Genomic DNA, 18,389 nt, shown 5'->3' on the forward strand with positions numbered 1-18,389 from the left:
CTATTATGGTACATTTAAAGTAACTGGAAACCACTAGAGAATCCACCTAGTGGTGAATTTAATGCCATAATAAAAACTTGCCTTGATTTTTTATTTTATAGTCTTGGTGTTTTGGTATGCGATTGTAATGTTCATCTACACTTTGATTCCTCTTCAGAAGGATGGAGCTTTGTTCGTCTGTGCTTGAAACTGAGGTAGTATTGTTCACATCTCTTGCAGTATTCACATTACCCTACAAGAATGACACAGGAATGACTACAATATGCTCATTAACACAGCAAGAGTTTCATTCCACACACAATTGAAACAATATAAATCATGTAGAGGTCGCAGAGCCGACTGCACATGCCGGTGGCCAATTTTTTTGTGGCCACTTACGCAAGCATGCGCAGTATCCTTTCATGGACTCTGCTTCTGAGCGTGTGCAATTACCATTACATACAGTGTTGGCCAAAAGTATTGGCTCCCCTACAATTTTGTCAGATAATACTCATTTTCTTCCAGAAAATGATTGCAATCACAAATTTTTTGGTATTATTATCTTCATTTAATTTGTCTTCAATGGAAAACCACAAAAAAAATTGTCAAAAAGCCGAATTGAATATAATTCAACACCAAACATAAAAGAAGGGGTGGATAAAAGTATTGGCACTGTTTGAAAAATCATTTGATGCTTCTCTAATTTGTGTAATCAACAGCACCTGTTACTTACCTGAGGCACTTAACAGGTGATGGCAATAACTAAATCACACTTGCAGTCAGTTGAAATGGATTAAAGTTGACTCAACCTCTGTCCTGTGTCCTTGTGTGTACCACATTGAGCATGGAGAAAAGAAAGAAGACCAAAGAACTGTCTGAGGACATGAGAAACAAAATTGTGAGGAAGCATGAGCAATCTCAAGGCTACAAGTCCATCTCCAAAGACCTGAATGTTCCTGTGTCTACCGTGCGCAGTGTCATCAAGAAGTTTAAAGCCCATGGCACTGTGGCTAACCTCCCTAGATGTGGACGGAAAAGAAAAATTGACGAGAGATTTCAACACAAGATTGTGCGGATGGTGGATAAAGAACCTCGACTAACATCCAAACAAGTTCAAACTGCCCTGCAGTCCGAGGGTACAACAGTGTCAACCCGTACTATCCGTCAGCGTCTGAATGAAAAGGGACTGTATGGTAGGATACCCAGGAAGACCCCACTTCTTACCCAGAGACATAAAAAAGCCAGGCTGGAGTTTGCCAAAACTTACCTAAGAAAGCCAAAAACGTTTTGGTAGAATGTTCTCTGGTCCGATGAGACAAAAGTAAAGCTTTTTGGGAAAAGGCATCAACATAGAGTTTACAGGAAAAAAAGAGGCCTTCAAAGAAAAGAACACGGTCCCTACAGTCAAACATGGTGGAGGTTCCCTGATGTTTTGGGGTTGCTTTGCTGCCTCTGGCACTGGACTGCTTGACCGTGTGCATGGCATTATGAAGTCTGAAGACTATCAACAGCATAATGTAGGGCCCAGTGTGAGAAAGCTGGGTCTCCCTCAGAGGTCATGGGTCTTCCAGCAGGACAATGACCCAAAACACACTTCAAAAAGCTCTAGAAAATGGTTTGAGAGAAAGCACTGGAGACTTCTAAAGTGGCCAGCAATGAGTCCAGACCTGAATCCCATAGAACACCTGTGGAGAGATCTCAAAATGGCAGTTCGGAGAAGGCCCCCTTCAAATCTCAGGGACCTGGAGCAGTTTGCCAAAGAAGAATGGTCTAAAATTCCAGCAGAGCATTGTAAGAAACTCATTGATGGTTACCGGAAGCGGTTGTTCGCAGTTATTTTGTCTAAAGGTTGTGCTACCAAGTATTAGGCTGAGGGTGCCAATACTTTTGTCCGGCCCATTTTTGGAGTTTTGTGTAAAATGATCAATGATTTGACTTTTTTTTTTTTCATTCTCTTTTGTGTTTTTTCATTGCAAGCAAAATAAATGAAGATATTAAAACCAAAGAGTTTGTGCTTGCAATCATTTTCTGGAAGAAACTGAGTATTATCTGACAGAATTGCAGGGGTGCCAATACTTTTGGCCAACACTGTATATACCCACGTTCCCTGAGGTATATGTAAGTGAAAATGCGGGAAGGTGTAAATACCTCTCACAGTTGATGATAGAATATATATGAGGGAAATTTCATGAACTGACTTGGAACAACTGGTGGAAAGGCCATTGGAGTTTAAACGGTATTAAAAAAATCACCAGTCCCTGGTGCTCCATTGTTCACTGCCAGTGTCCTTTGGGTCTTGTGTCGGGGCCGGATTGTCAGAGGACCTGAGGCTCACAAAACCACTGAGACCAATCACTGGCCTCAGCAGTTGCTGGGTAAGGAACAGGTGACATATATGTGTGATGTCACCCATCCCTCTCCAGTGAGATGTCTAACCAAACAGCAACCTCAGTGGTCATGGCTTTTGACAATGTGGCCTTGCAATAATATTTTATTTTTTATTTAACTTTACAGATATAGAAGACATGCCATTTAACATACTGTTTGCCTTTATGCTGCATATACCACAAAAGCGTAGTCGTGAAGAGTTCGGCCTTACCTCTTTGCTACCTTTTTCTATAAGCATCTTCTCTTCTACATAGTAAGACTTGAGAACATAAGTAATAAATATAATACAATACAATAGTGGACCTGCGCTATTTATCCCGCGCCCTGAAGATCACATATTTATCACGTTGGATGTAATAGGTGATTACTAAAAAACCTCTTCCGCTATCGCCTACTTTCTGTACCTTGGTGGGGACTTTGCAATTTTTTCACTACAATACAATAACTTACCAAGTCAAGCAGATAAACCTAAATAGCTGATATACATGAATTGTAAGTAAAAGAGATGTAACCTCTCATTCAGGGGCCGGCGTGATTGTGGAGAGATGTAAGAAGACAATCACTGGTATCTCTCAAGAAAGCAATTACACCGATAAGTTCTGAAATTCCTGCTTTCTCGTCCGCTTTTATACCCGAAGTGCTCAGCTTTCTCAGGCTTTGTATTCCTGGCCCTGCAGCCCAATACCGCCTTTTTGTCATTAATATGGGGGAGCTAATAAGGATGGTTGATAGCCAAGCCGTGACATAACACACAATATAAGATGGCCATATTAACTATATGCATATCTCATTATATTGAGTACGACAAGCATAACCGTACCTGTCAGTGCTGGGATAGTGAAAAATACCGTGAACAGATGAAAATTACAGGGCTGGGATCTGAAAAACGCTTGTGTTTTTTTACAAATCGCAACATATCAATTATAGCTATGCAAACCCCAGCGGTTTCCCTATAAGTGTAACTGAAGCAGAAAGTCCACAGAGGAAAACTCTGCAGACTTTCTATGAAAAGTGTTTCACGAAAAACCGCAGTGCATTTCTCCCATGATTTTTTCCACAGCACTTTTAGGCTGCAGCCCATAGGATCTGGGCCTTAGCCTCAATTATTAAAATGTCTAAATTACTTTATGTAATACTGGTAAAAATCATCAATTGTTATATAGATAGAAATCCTTTCCATTTATTATCAAACACATTGCAGACAAAAATCCACAGCAGAAATGCTGCAATTTCAAAAACACAAACTTTTTGGCGATTTCTGTATTTGTATAAAAGCAGCAGAAAGTCCACAGAGGAAAAATCTGCAGACTTTCTGTGAAAAACGTAGTGGAAAAAACTACGTTTCCACCGCAGTCTTTTCCACAGCATTTTTTTTGCAACAATTTGCACCATGGGAAAAATGCTGCAAAGTAAGAATGTTTTCAAAAACAGAAGTGTCAAATGCCCTTGATTAATTGACCATCTCTGATAAAGCAGGAGTTTTGGAAGTTTGCTGGTCTGGAGCATACAGGTGTGTGTTAGTACAATGTCAAGGTCTTGTAGAAGCAATTGTTGCTGTCCATCAGGCTCCCGGAAAAAAGAAGCGAGATGCTCATTCTTCAGGCCATTTCGTATCGCGATTCAGCCTGAAGACACTCCCTCCTCCCGACTAGGCCCATTCATTGGGCCTTATCCGGAGCGGAGTGCACGGCTGGATGCCGGTGCAGTGCACAGGCTTTCAGTCGTGGCTAACTGTTTTTTGGACTGGAACCTGAGACAGCCTCTGAACTTACCCTAAGTCTGCAAAGTTGCATTTGAACAAACCGCAAGACATAATACACAGTGCCACGTTTTGACGTTTGACATTTACCCAGGAACTCTCTGAACAATTAAGCCAAGTCCTTATGACCACAGAGTACTAGTAAAAATCAATGGTCTTTTACCATTTCTAACTTTGTGCCCTACACAATCCGGACTGAAATAGTGCATATTGCAATTTTTTGTACAGGGGCCCACAGTTGTGTGAATTGTAGCATGTGTCACTAATGGGCTGTCTGTTGCATGGGTGAATAAGGCCTTACTCCACAAATTAATCAGATTTCCCTACAATGAACACAATATATTAAAATTCAAGTAGCTCTTTAATGCAAGTAACATACAGGCAGCCCTACATAAGTACCTGTATAAGTCTTCCCAATAGTGTCTACTGTGTAAAGAAAGCTCTACCTTGAATTCCATATTTTCAGCTACATAGAAATAAGAATCTTTTTAAGAAGAAGAGATCAGATAAGACAGTTTAGTCATTATATCCAATCACCTGTATTAGTTATACTCTGGTGGAATTCACTAATTCATCTAATTCACTAATTCATTCTGTTCATCCTTAGGTTACATTCACACGGCAGAATTTGCAGTTTATTTTCAAGGTGGACAACCATAGATGCAGGGGGGTGTTAGTGCACCACACATCATAGCGACCTAGTCAGGTGATCTTGTAGGGACTTCTACTGGCACCTCTCATCTCCTCAGAATCCAGTCCAAAAAACGGCTAGCCGCAACTGAATGCCACTGCAAATGAATGGACCTAGTTGAGAGGGAGTGTTCACGCCGCGGAATCCATGGCAAGAAAGGGCAGGTTGCTTCTTTTGCACAAAACCGCTAGCGGAAAAAAAGAAGTGAATGGTCGCCATTGAAGTCAATGGGAGGTGGTTTTTTTGAGCCGGATGCTGACGCAGGTTCATTGATATGTGTACCCCTCACAATGAACGACTTATTGTGGCACTTATAGAGTTATATATTTTATTCAATATGTAAAAGTTACATTTGATTTGGAATGAGCTGCAATACCAAATTTAGCCTATGAAAAAGAGTGGCGCTATTTCTCAAAACAAATGCAGACTTTTCATTTTAAACCCTTCTTTTTAAGCCATCATGTAAGCGAGTGTATTAGTTCTTTTTTAGCACTCAAAAGAAGGCCATAGCTGATCAAAAATAAGACCAAGAACAACTTGAATTATAATTCAGGAACAAATAGGCACTTTACAAATGCACATGAGCTTCATTCCAGTTCAGATGGGAATTCCATCCTCATGATAATGAAGCTAACCGCCTTCCATTACACAAAGCTAGTGCCACAAGCATCTGCTATAATGGAATGAATCATACTTGCTTACTTCTAGACACATTCCACTGTTGTCACGTTGCTCACAAAAGACGCCAATACAAGGTTAATTTGCTTCGCTCCAAAGGGCATATTCCAAGGCTACTCTCCTAGTTAGGAAGACTCCAAGGCCAGTCCATTAAAAGGTGAAGAACACTTTAATAAGCTATTAGAGGACAATGTCAAACCAAGAAATACAAATGAAAGTGAAACCATGGAACATGACAACAGGCGGATTTATGTACAAATAGATGGACGCTTCTCAACAGCACTTTGTGAAGTCTGACTGACACGTACCTAAATATCTCTATTTGTGCCTGTTCCGAAATTACTAAAATAGCAATTACACGGCATATTCAATACTCTGATGCTTTTTTGTCAGAGTCAGGTTTGGTTTTTGGCTCTCTCTACACTACATTGAAACGGTGCACATCATGACACGAGCGCGGTAAAAAAATGACAATATGATGTTCATGAAGGGTTAGGCTAATGGCTGCTTAGTGCAATCATTTTTCGGACTATAAGACGCACTTTTTTTCCTCCCAATATGGGAGGAAAATGTGTGTGCGTCTTATAGTCCGAATGCAGCGTGTGCAGCGTCTGTGTCCCATCTATGAGGAGCAGCACGGAGAGCAGCACGGTGCCTGCCTGCTCTGCCCCTCCTTCCCTGTCTGTGTCGCGTGTTTGCAGGAGCGAGATATGAGAGGCAGGGAAGTAGGGGCGAGCCAGACAGGTGAAGGAAGCGTGGTTTCAAGCTTGCCGAGCAGAGAACATGTGTGAGCAAGAGGGGGGGCATGGGCGAGTGGCTGTGTGTGGGCAAGAGAGGTTTATGGGGGTGTAGACTGTGTGTGTGCAAGAAGGGTAATAGGGGGTTCAGGCTCTGGGGGGGGGTGAGCACTGTGAGCATATAATACTGTGTGGGGGCCACTAGTAAGCACATAATACTGTTTGAGGGCCACAGTGGAGCACTTTACACTGTTTGGGGGCTACTGTGGAGCACTTTACACTGTTTGGGGGCTACTGTGGAGCACGTTATACTGTTTGGGGGCCACTGTAGAGCACATAATACTGTCCCAGTATTGTTTACATGCCGGGCACTCGCCGTATTCTTGATAACTGCAGTTGTGGGTACTAAAGCTTTATGCCTTTCAAATATCTGAGAGATTGCTTCAGTGCCCATAACCACCACTATCAACAATTCACTCTAGGAAGAGGATAGGGGACCCCAGACAAAAGTTTGCACCCGGGCCCTTAAGACTTAAGTTATGCCAATGGCGGCTGCCCTTGGCCCACCCAAGCGCCGCCATTAATATATCTTACTTTTAACTAGATCGGTATTTGCAGCGCTTTTCACTTTATGTTTCCATTATACCTATAGGGAAACCGCTGGTGTCTTTACAGTATAATTACAGTCTTGTCACATAGACATGTATAGGACCAGGCTGTAGTTACATGACATGGCCGCTATGAGATGCATGACAATATGTAAACAGAGAAGGGGTCACAGCGCTTATACAGGTACCACCGTCCATTCAAACAGCAGATTTTTCCCTCATTCTGACTCTCATTGAAAACAATTAGTGTAGGACGCTGAAAAAAAGCACTCTGCTGGATCTCTGTGGATTCTGCAGCCGATTTGGAGGCCGCGGCTTGAGACTCCCCACTGATTAGACCCATTTATTTGGAAATCCGCAAGGGCATACTGATGTCCTGTATCCACCACCGTGAGTTGGGGGGGGGGGGGGAGGGCAGAAAATAAAGAGGAATCTGAGGCAGATGTCTGCCTAAAATTCCTCTTTACTTTCTGATGCCTGAACAGGCTGTATCTACTTGTATGGAATGGACTGTATTACAGGCCACTCCAATAGGGCTGTCTCAGCAAAAAAAAAAAAAAACACCCAATTTAGGTTTGTTTGCTTTTTTTGCTGCAGTACACATGCGTTGCTCCAAAAGGGGCCCACTGAGGCTCTGTCACCCAAGTGCCCACACAAATCTGGAGCCGGCCCTGACTGCAGTGGTCACGTTCTGAACGTTCACATATGCAATGGTCTTGTGTTATATAGGAGGCCAGTGATTGGTTGTAGCATGTGCATGTACATCACCATATCGATGCTGCACTGCAGTCAACAAGGACCAGCACTGTAAGGGTAAGTTCACACCCAGATTTTTGCAGGCAGGAATCTGTCTCAAAATCAACCTCAAAAATCACACTCTAATATATAATTATTTTTTTTTTATAATGCAAACTCACCAGCAATATTCTAGCTGTATAATCTGTTTCATCTTAGCTTAGTTGCAACTATACATATTGAACCCTTTCATTGCTGTGTCTTCTGTGTAGATAGGATGACATCATCATCTGTCATATCTCTTCTGGCAGCTTGGAGACACCTCCACTTTCCACCAAGCCCTGCCTACTTTGTTCCTTTGATTGTCCTCCAGAGTGCGGCTAAAGATTTTTCTGCTCTATCTCAGGGAGCAGGAAGGCAGTGATATAGTAGGTGAGTCACTACTATATTTAACTATGAAATGCCTGACAATACAATACCTGTCAACATTATCTGTGACAGTATGTAAAATCTATTTGAATAAGAAAACATATTGCTCCCCCTGCCTCCTGCTTGTAAGAGCTGCATAAGAGAATCATATCAGAAGCAGTAGGTAGGAAAGAGAGGGGTGAGGCAGAAACACATAGGATAAACAGAGTCTCTGCAGTGTGGTTAAGGCTAGATTCACAACTGAACTGGGCTCTCCATCATTTGGGTCCTCCAGGGATCCCGAACAATGGAGAGCCGAACTGCTAAAACAGTGGTTACTTACGTACTCAATAGCCTATAAAGGGGTCCGCCGGGTGATCGCCATTTTTATACTGAAACCGGCAAAGAGAAAAGTCCTTTGTACAGGAACTAGGCTTAGAAGGCAACACTTCTGTGTCACTGATCTATCACTAAATGCCTGAGACCAGACTCAGATCGCAGCGAGTGCAGTGTGATCAGAATATGCCCATCTCTATTTCATGCCAGTTAGGCTCCTCACTGAATATGAGCTGCTTTAAGAGAACCATATAATAGAGGAAGAAAGAACCAAGTTGGCAGGCAACCCAATGAAGGTCACATAATAACAGATATAAACAAGGTTACACAAGAACCTCTGTATTACTCTTCAATACTACCCTATGTAGTACTAACTGGGCAAAAACTAGGCAAAACTGCTGAAGCCTTTCTTTAAAGAGGACCTTTCACCTCCTGGGGCACATGTGGTGTAATACACCGCTAGAAATCCGACAGTGAGCTGAATTCAGTGCATTAACGGCTTTCACATTTTGTGCCTCCTGTTAAGAGCTATCGGTGCCGGTACCGGTAACGGTCAGTCAGGAATGCCCTTCCTCACAGTAGCGTCGATTGCGCTGTACTCTGAGAGGGGGCGTTCCTTACTGACCAGTGATGACACTGTGAGGTGAGGAACGGCCCCCCCCAGTACTCGCCTAAGGACAAGTACTATCAGGAGGGGAGGGGGCGTTCCTCATCGCTCTCACAGTACAGCACTATAGACTCTACTGTGAGGAAGGGCGTTCCTTACTGACTGTGAGAAAGGCCCTTCTGACAGTGAAGAGCTACAGTACCGACACCGATAGCTCTTCACCGGGGGCACAGAACAGGAAAGCCAATAGTGCACTGAATTCAGCAGGCTGTTGGCTTTCTAGCGGTATATAAAACCGCTTGTGCCCCAGGAGGTGAAAGGTCCTTTTTACGGGACTGATAGAGATCTTTCCAAATAAGTTTGAAGTCAACCCCGGGAAGAAGATGCGTCAAGACCCCGTTCCTGAAGAAGATGGAGGTGGCGCTGGAGAGTTCTCTCGCAGCACTAGGGACGCCCCCAGTGCTGTTTGAGCGCTGGGGCCCGCCCCAGTGCTGCGAGAGAGCTCATTTGCATACTGGAGAAAAACGGGATTACTACATAATGGTGGCGCGGAGAAGACATCTAAAGGTAGGAGATGAATAACCTTTCTTAAGGCTATTCCTACATGTCAACCAGAAAAAAAATGTGTTTAAATGATAGGATCCCTTTAAATCTCTACGTTGTCCTATTCCTGCTATAACTTTAACAATAAACTGACAACTGGGTGTGACTAGCAGGGTGTGTCCTTGCACTGTCTGACACTGTCATGCATCAGGATATATTAAAGACAGGACTTTTTTGCATACCCTATACAGTGTTCAATACACATTCATGAGTAAAACGGTAGGGTTAGAAGGAAATGAACTATACAAAGACAGATATCAGAAGATTATTGTGCCCTGCCCCACTACATTTCAATCCCCCTGACACTAAGGCAATGTGTTCCAATGGTTTTCTATATGAAAAAAAATGGTTAAATCTGAAAGATTTGTCTCCTCACAATAAAAGTGTTGCAAACATCCAACTTGTTAAAATAACAAGGCACATTGATTATCAAATAGGCATCTCCTACCTGCTGAGATTTCATTTCATCATGCGGCATCAATACGCTAGCAAAACCTGCTGGAACACCGCCTTTCAAAATCTCACGTTCTTTCAAGAAAGATATATGGCCAAGCAGATGCTCTCGCAACGATGCTGAGATTGTCCTGTAAGAAAAATACACTTTAAAAATAAGATCTCTATCTTGTGTATTTGTATAACAATGTATTAGCCATCTAAATTAAAAATCTGATTTATTTCTCTTTATTTTGGAGTTGAAAAAACCCCCCCAACCTATCTTGTCATTGTCTCATGTAGCTTCTGTCACTCAAGGTTTTCAGGGTTTTGTGCTCTATGGAAGGCAGTAAGTGGCTTTCTATGATCTAGGATTTCAGGCACGGTAGCGCTTCTGCGCACTTTGTAATCTGAAGCAAGTAACAAACCCATTCACACATTAACAAATTTGCTTACAAAGTGTCACCTTTGCGTATTTAGCAGAATAATGCAGTGAAGTGTTTTCCACCGCATTCCTTTGACAGTCTCAATAAAATGTATTAAACAAAGGCAGCAATGTAGTACAAATAACCCCAAGTAGTAGCACGCGTTTACTAGGCGCACACGTAATATTTCTGCCTAGGCCTACTCAAGGTTGTCTAAGTACATAGGGGGCTGTATATAACCGGAGGTGCTTAGTTCTCCATGATTTTTATTTTTTCCAAGTTATAATGCGATTGTACAGCTGGCTAAAGTAAAAATCATTGGTTCCCCCATACCTGAGACTTCATTTCATCATACCGGGAAAGGAAAGAAGGCTAGGACAGGAAAATAATTAAAGGGATCCTATCATTAAAACGCAATTTTTTATGACTAACACGTAGGAATAGACTTCAGAAAGGGTATTCTTCTCCTACCTTTAGATGTCTTCTCCGTGCCACCGTTAGGTAGAAATCATGGTTTGCGTCGGTATGCAAATGAGTTCTCTTGCAGCACTGGGGGCGTCCCCAATGCTGCGAGAGAACTCTCCAGCGCTGCCTCCATCTTCTTCAGGAACGGCCTTTTCATGCGTCTTATTCTGGCGCTGGGGGTCAAACTTCTAGGCCTCGGGCAGAGCCGACTGCACATGCCCGCCAGCCACAAGAAAATGGCTGCTTACTTACTGTGTAAGCGACCATTTTTTATGGCCTATGGGCATGCACAGTCGGCTCTGTCCGAGGCCTAAAAGTTTGACCCCCAGATTGGAGACCCTGGGGAGGATACAAACATAAAAAAACAATGTTACTTACCTCTCCCTGGCTCCAGAGCACTCTCTGCTGATTTTGGCCATCTTCAATGTTAGTACAGATGTCACATAAGCCAGGCCTGCATCACGACGCATGATGATGCAGGGCCGCCCAACGTGATGTCTGGGACAGTTCTGTAGGCCCGAAGTCTGAGGAGCGAAAGAGAGGTAAGTAACAGTGTTGTGTTTTTTTATGTTCCCTCACTCCACCTGGCCCTCTGGTCATTATACTTGGGGGGTCTGAAAAGACCCGAGAGTATAATGACAGCAGTGTTTGTGGGTTTCGTGGGCCCAGGGCCTCAGTTACTGATCCCCGTTCCTGTTCACAGCCACCTACGCAGAAGGAGAAGCGCAGTCAGCTGTGAGCAGGAGCGGGGATCAGTAAGTAAATAGGGCCCATTACCTGCTGGGGTTACTCCTAAAGGCTATTCCAAAATATGCTTAGTAAAAAAAATGCATTAGTCCAATGATAGACTCCCTTTTAGCCCATGTGCCAGCGACAAGGCAACCTCTTCAGGTGAGACCCTACACTATAATGACTCGCCTTTCTTTGGGCCTTGGCCTCCAATGAATTCAAATTTTAGCCAAATTATCCTTGACATACCCTACTGATAGTCTATAGATCTAGACTTCCAAATTAATTAAGAGGGAATGTATGGAAACATTTTATGTGCTTATTAGACTCAGCCTTGAGCAAGTGGTTGTCATGCAGGACCAAAATGGAGTCAGCTACACCCCCATATGTACAATGCAACAAACACACACAAATAGTTAATACTACCAAGCAATATCACCTATATATGCAAATGAATGTCACCATGACCGCAACAGAAATGCAACAAAACTCTGCTAGTAAAAAGATCATTACTGCTAGACTACTGTCTATAGAGATACATGAAAATGTGGTTCTTGGCTAATATTTTATTCAAATTGTATAAGCCCATCTGCCAGCGACAAGGTCCCCTCTTTAGACTTCATTGCATTGCCAAGGCAGAAAATCTGGAAAGTACAATTGCGATGCTGCAGACATGGAAGGAAACCACCAGTCAATACATAAAGAACACATTCCCATCTTGACTTTTTTTATTTTGGGGGCCACATTTTACATATCGTAGTTAAAAATTGTTCTACTAAACATGTCCAATCTAAAATAACCTACACTGCAACATGACCATCCTATATATGCTACACTTTATTCACGTTTCTAAATAAAAGGATGGATTGACGAGGCCATAATATGTCCCTTATTACAGTTGCACGTCCTGTCCTGAACAGAGCTAGCATCCTGAAGGTAAGTGGCGAGCGACAGATTCCTTTTAAATTGTGGTCTTTCACTTTAAACCCAGGTAGGAATGCAGTATATAATGGTTAATACAGACACAGATAAGAGGCTACATTAGCTATGTAATACAGGCTTAATTACAAACCATGCAAGACAATAATAATACGTATGAATAACATTTCTAAAGGTTAGAAGATAAAACTGAGGAGCCTTGAGCGACAATGTTTAATATCTTCAACAACTTCACATACTATTGTTCAATTGTGTTACTCCATTACTGTATTGTTACCTATGAACCTGACACTAATGAACTATGTACAATCCCATGTACTATGGGATTGTATATAATTATATTGCACAGATTCTGCATTGTATTCAGTTGTATTACTCCATTATTGTATTACCTATGAACCTGATACTACTGAACTATGTACAATCCTTGGAACCATCTATTTGTCTGAAAAGGCTTATTCCAATACATAGAAAAATAATGGACTTTGTCTCCATGGCTAATGAACACAATAATTTGTTCCGACACCATATACCAAGCTTAGAGGAAGGAGATGGGGGTTGCCTGCACATGGCTGAGGTGAAGCTGCAGATCTATGTATGGAGATATGAATAAACTAAGTTGCTGTTGGATTTCATCCCTGACTCCTCATACTTCTTGAAGATATTACAGGGGCTGGTTTAATAACCCAGTACCCCTTTAATATCTGAAAGCCTAAGATTCAATACTGTAAATGCTTCTGATGGTTCCCAGGATATAGAGGTAGTGGATGAAGACCATAATAACATAAGGGTATGTACCGCGTAACTGAAAATGAGAGCACAATTAAATTCTTAGATTGAGTTTATATTGTAGAATTTTGTGAAAATGTTGGCGCTGTACCTTTATGGGTATTACTTTATAAAAAAAAAAAAAAAAAAAAAAAAAAAATCATCTTGAAGTAAGGTTTTGCTTTCTATGTTCTGAATCTAAATTGGCTTTGCTGGACAGCCTGAGCCATGATGAGAAGAGTAATCTCATTACCAATAGAAGGGGAGGGGGTTAATGATCTATTCTGTTACTGAATGCATTGTCACCCCATGGTCTGTTGCGGAGGAAGCTATAATACATCACTTCCTGAGATTGTAATAATCTATTTAATTCTATTTAATTTTAATTAATTAATTGATTAATTCTGTCAATTGTTTAATATTCTTTTAAAGATGTCATAAGCTACACAACCCCTGCTGTACTGTCTTAGACAATGCAAGAAGTAGTATGTATCTAAATATGTCCGCCACCATAGAAAAAACTTTTAATATCTGTTAAACAAGATCTGCCAAACGGATGTTAAAAAAAAAACAACAAACAAACATGTGAGCGGACCCTAACATATAAAGTGAGTAAATATGAACTCTAGTTATGTAATTTACCTTCATTTTGATGTGGTTTTTACTTTGTCACTCCATGCAGTTAAGAATTGAAATTTTTTGGCAGAAAACATCTAAATAGTGTATCGCATTGTCTAAAGCAGGGGTCCTCAAACTGCGGCCCGAGGGCCACATGCGGCCCACCAAGCACTTCTGTCTGGCCCCGCCGACAACGCCGGCAGGCATGCATTTATAATGAAGCTCCTGGGGAGCTCGGGCTAGGCCATGGAGCGCACTTCACTTTACCTATTGGAGGGCACCGCTCCCGATGTCTGTGCGACCTGCTCTGCCTCCGGCCCACTGTTTAAAAAGTTTGAGGACCCCTGGTCTAAAGGATTACCCAATGGGCCATCAGTAGGCTTGGAGGTATGGTTGGTCACCTCTGTCCCTGCTTACATTGATCTCTATGGTAAATACAGGGTAGGAAGGGGAAAATTAATGTAATGTGATGTATTTAGTTGCCTTTAAGAAGCTGCAGGAATAGTGCTGGGCCTTGGAAGGAGCGGAAATTCAGTGCTTCTCAAACTATAAGGTAGGACTTACCAGTGGGGCGCCCCCCGGAGGCTGTATTGCAAAGGCAGTTTTGACAGAAATTATCATGTGCAACACAGGCATTTCTATTTTTGCACCAATCTCTGCTATACCAACTATGGTGAGGCCCAAGCATCACCATATTCTAGTAGAAAAAAACAACCCGTCCCACAGCGGCCTCCATAGATTTCCACAGTGCGCAGCAGATGAATAAAGCTCATGCGCAGTGCTGTGTACAATGTAAATCAATGGACACCGCTGATGGATGGGCTGGTCACATGACCCTTTATCAGCAGCCATGACAGAATTGGAGAGCAGTAAAGTCAAAGCAGGAGGCTGTACACATAACAGGGGGCATCATATAGCAAAGAGGACAGCTGCTGGAGACACTATATTGGTATATAGCCTGTGCTGCGATTTACAGCACATTTAGAAAGATTTTCAGAAAACGGCCAACCCCACTAATACACCCATATATATATATTCTGTTTCCATGTCGTGACAGTTTTATGAATTTAACCATATACACTCACCGGCCACTTTATTAAGTACACCATGCTAGTAACGGGTTGGACCCCCTTTTGCCTTCAGAACTGCCTCAATTCTTCGTGGCATAGATTCAACAAGGTGCTGGAAGCATTCCTCAGAGATTTTGGTCCATACTGACATGATGGCATCACACAGTTGCCGCAGATTTGTCGGCTGCACATCCATGATGCGAATCTCCCGTTCCACCACATCCCAAAGATGCTCTATTGGATTGAGATCTGGTGACTGTGGAGGCCATTGGAGTACAGTGAACTCATTGTCATGTTCAAGAAACCAGTCTGAGATGATTCCAGCTTTATGACATGGCGCATTATCCTGCTGAAAGTAGCCATCAGATGTTGGGTACATTGTGGTCATAAAGGGATGGACATGGTCAGCAACAATACTCAGGTAGGCTTTGGCGTTGCAACGATGCTCAATTGGTACCAAGGGGCCCAAAGAGTGCCAAGAAAATATTCCCCACACCATGACACCACCACCACCAGCCTGAACCGTTGATACAAGGCAGGATGGATCCATGCTTTCATGTTGTTGACGCCAAATTCTGACCCTACCATCCGAATGTCGCAGCAGAAATCGAGACTCATCAGACCAGGCAACGTTTTTCCAATCTTCAATTGTCCAATTTCGATGAGCTTGTGTAAATTGTAGCCTCAGTTTCCTGTTCTTAGCTGAAAGGAGTGGCACCCGGTGTGGTCTTCTGCTGCTGTAGCCCATCTGCCTCAAAGTTCGACGTACTGTGCATTCAGAGATGCTCTTCTGGCTACCTTGGTTGTAACGGGTGGCTATTTGAGTCACTGTTGCCTTTCTATCAGCTCGAACCAGTCTGGCCATTCTCTGACCTCTGGCATCAACAACGCATTTCCGCCCACAGAACTGCCGCTCACTGGATGTTTTTTCTTTTTCGGACCATTCTCTGTAAACCCTAGAGATGGTTGTGCGTGAAAATCCCAGTAGATCAGCAGTTTGTGAAATACTCAGACCAGCCCTTCTGGCACCAACAACCATGCCACGTTCAAAGGCACTCAAATCACCTTTCTTCCCCATACTGATGCTCGGTTTGAACTGCAGGAGATTGTCTTGACCATGTCTACATGCCTAAATGCACTGAGTTGCCGCCATGTGATTGGCTGATTAGAAATTAAGTGTTAACGAGCAGTTGGACAGGTGTACCTAATAAAGTGGCCGGTGAGTGTATGTATGTATATATATATATATATATATATATATACACACACATATATATATATATATATATATATATATATATATATATATAAATCTACATAATTTCCACCATTGCTGCACCCCAATAGGATATACCGTACTTGTCATTCACATATATATCTGTTAATATTCATACATTGATCCTTATCTCCCTGCAGACTTATAGGAGGTGTTTCCATGGTTACTACTCCATAGTTTTTATAGTAATCCCATGGAATCCAACAGTCCGTCATCTAAATGACTGTATTTTATATATGCCGTTAAATAATAATTGACATGTGCAGGAATGTTTGTATTTGGTTTTGGGCCAAATCCTCACGGCTTAAGAAATGGCTGTAAAAGTAATGAGATGACATTGTTATAATAAAGGCCTAATCGCATCTACAAAAGTAAATGATCGCGAGTATAGACGTGATTGTTTTAATGCAAGTAGTCATGTATTATAAAATCTGGTCACCTCCAAGCACGGCATGTAAAAGTAATCTGGTAAAATAGAAAAATACATAGCAATCGTCATATCACTAACAACGTATTCTTTTTTAGGGTTAGAGACAATTGTGAATTTGTGAAGGTGACCTTATCATGGGGCAGTAAATGCAGGCGGCCAAAACCCCATCCACGTGCGGTCACCAATGAACGCCTGTTACAGTATAACTGTAAATCTCTTGTGAAACAAAGTGAGCCACATCTGCAGAGATCATAGACATGGGTCAGAAGGGGGTACTATGCCATCAAAGGGAAAGGTCACCTTTGCAGACCACCTTGGGGTATATAGAGTATCACAGACCATACATGCTCTACTAGGAATTCTTTTTTTTTTTTTGTATGTAGATTATGAGCCCCACATAGAGCTCACAATGTACATTTTTCTCTATCAGTATGTCTTTGGAATATAGGATGGATAATACATGCAAACACGGTGAGAACATACAAACGCCTTGCAGATGGCTTTATGCCCTTTGGCGGGATTTGAACACTGGGACTCCAGCGCTGCAAGGCTGCAGTGCTAACCACTGAGCCACTGTGTGGCCCCTCTCTACTAGGAATTCTGGGAAAGGAATATACACCTAGTCCTGACTGTGTTTTAATTTCTCATTTATTACAACAAATACCATTGACAAGCTATTAAAAAGGTTAGGTTAAATGGCCACTAACTTTTTAGACAACTAAGTCTCATTTCATAGAGAATGTGATTCTGGACCAAAATGTAATCCCCTTTAATTAAAAATGTTGCTGCTTTCTATCTAAAAACAAAAACCCTCTCTAAAATTTTCTTTCACTAGGTGTCTCCCTTCTAGCTAATTTGCAGCTCTGTCCCTGGTGCTAGCCGAGATTCGTCCATAGGTACATTAGATAAGCAAGACTTCTTCACAGTGACTGGAGGGGGAGGTTCTGTTCCATCTTCATACAGTGAATGAAGAGGGGAAGGGTTGTGTCTCCTCGCAGCCTAAACAAAAATACACAAATCTGCAGACTGCTCTGTGCAAAGGACTGAACATTCTGCAAATCTCACAGCTTATACTGTAAGAAAGTATTCTATGTACTTGCATCTAATTGCCTGCATGTATTTACCCTGTATTTTATGCTACATTATGGTCACAAGGACTTTTCTCAGGTATTTGTTCCCTACAGTTTCTCCTAGCAGAATTACATGTAAACATGCTGCTTATTGTACATTCCCACAGCCTCAGAGACAAATGAAAAATGTGTTGCAGCCACAATATTATTATTAGCAGTATGAAGGCTTATATCAGCATAGAACAGACTGTCCAACAGGATCCTGCACATATTTCATTTTTTCATGAAACCTCAGGTATTTTTTAAAGCTTCTTGCCATTCTATTTAACACATTTAGCGTCAAGTTGCATTTTTTGATATCTTTAGCTATTCACGTTCGCTGTTGCAGCTTTTGAAGACGAATGGGCATCTATAGAAAATAGCTCTTTCTTCTGACCTTTATTCATCTCTGAAATGTTACAGTTTTTTCTGCGGATCATTGGACCTTTTCCAGATAATATCACTTTTGTAACTAAATGTACATTATACTGTCAAAGATTTTTTTTTTTTTTTTATGTTCTGTTGCTAGTTGATGAAAATATGTCTGCATATTCAACTGCATTCAGACAATTTTATTATGGTAATGACTACAGAAAATG

General features: G+C 41.9%; 1 protein-coding gene across 2 annotated transcripts in view; it reads right to left on the minus strand.

Annotated features, from left to right (window-relative positions):
- The window catches only part of KIZ (kizuna centrosomal protein), a 98,633-nt gene that overhangs the window by 38,935 nt on the left and 41,309 nt on the right, over nt 1-18,389 (minus strand). For both annotated transcript variants that reach the window (XM_075267614.1, XM_075267615.1), the window contains exons 8-9: nt 9,978-10,113; nt 82-232 (exon numbers count right to left, since the gene is read on the minus strand). In XM_075267614.1, the coding sequence (XP_075123715.1) occupies nt 82-232; nt 9,978-10,113 (287 nt within the window). The remainder of the gene's footprint in view (nt 1-81; nt 233-9,977; nt 10,114-18,389) is intronic.

Source organism: Leptodactylus fuscus, chromosome 3 (assembly GCF_031893055.1).
Source record: "Leptodactylus fuscus isolate aLepFus1 chromosome 3, aLepFus1.hap2, whole genome shotgun sequence".
NCBI classification, from domain to species: domain Eukaryota; kingdom Metazoa; phylum Chordata; class Amphibia; order Anura; family Leptodactylidae; genus Leptodactylus; species Leptodactylus fuscus.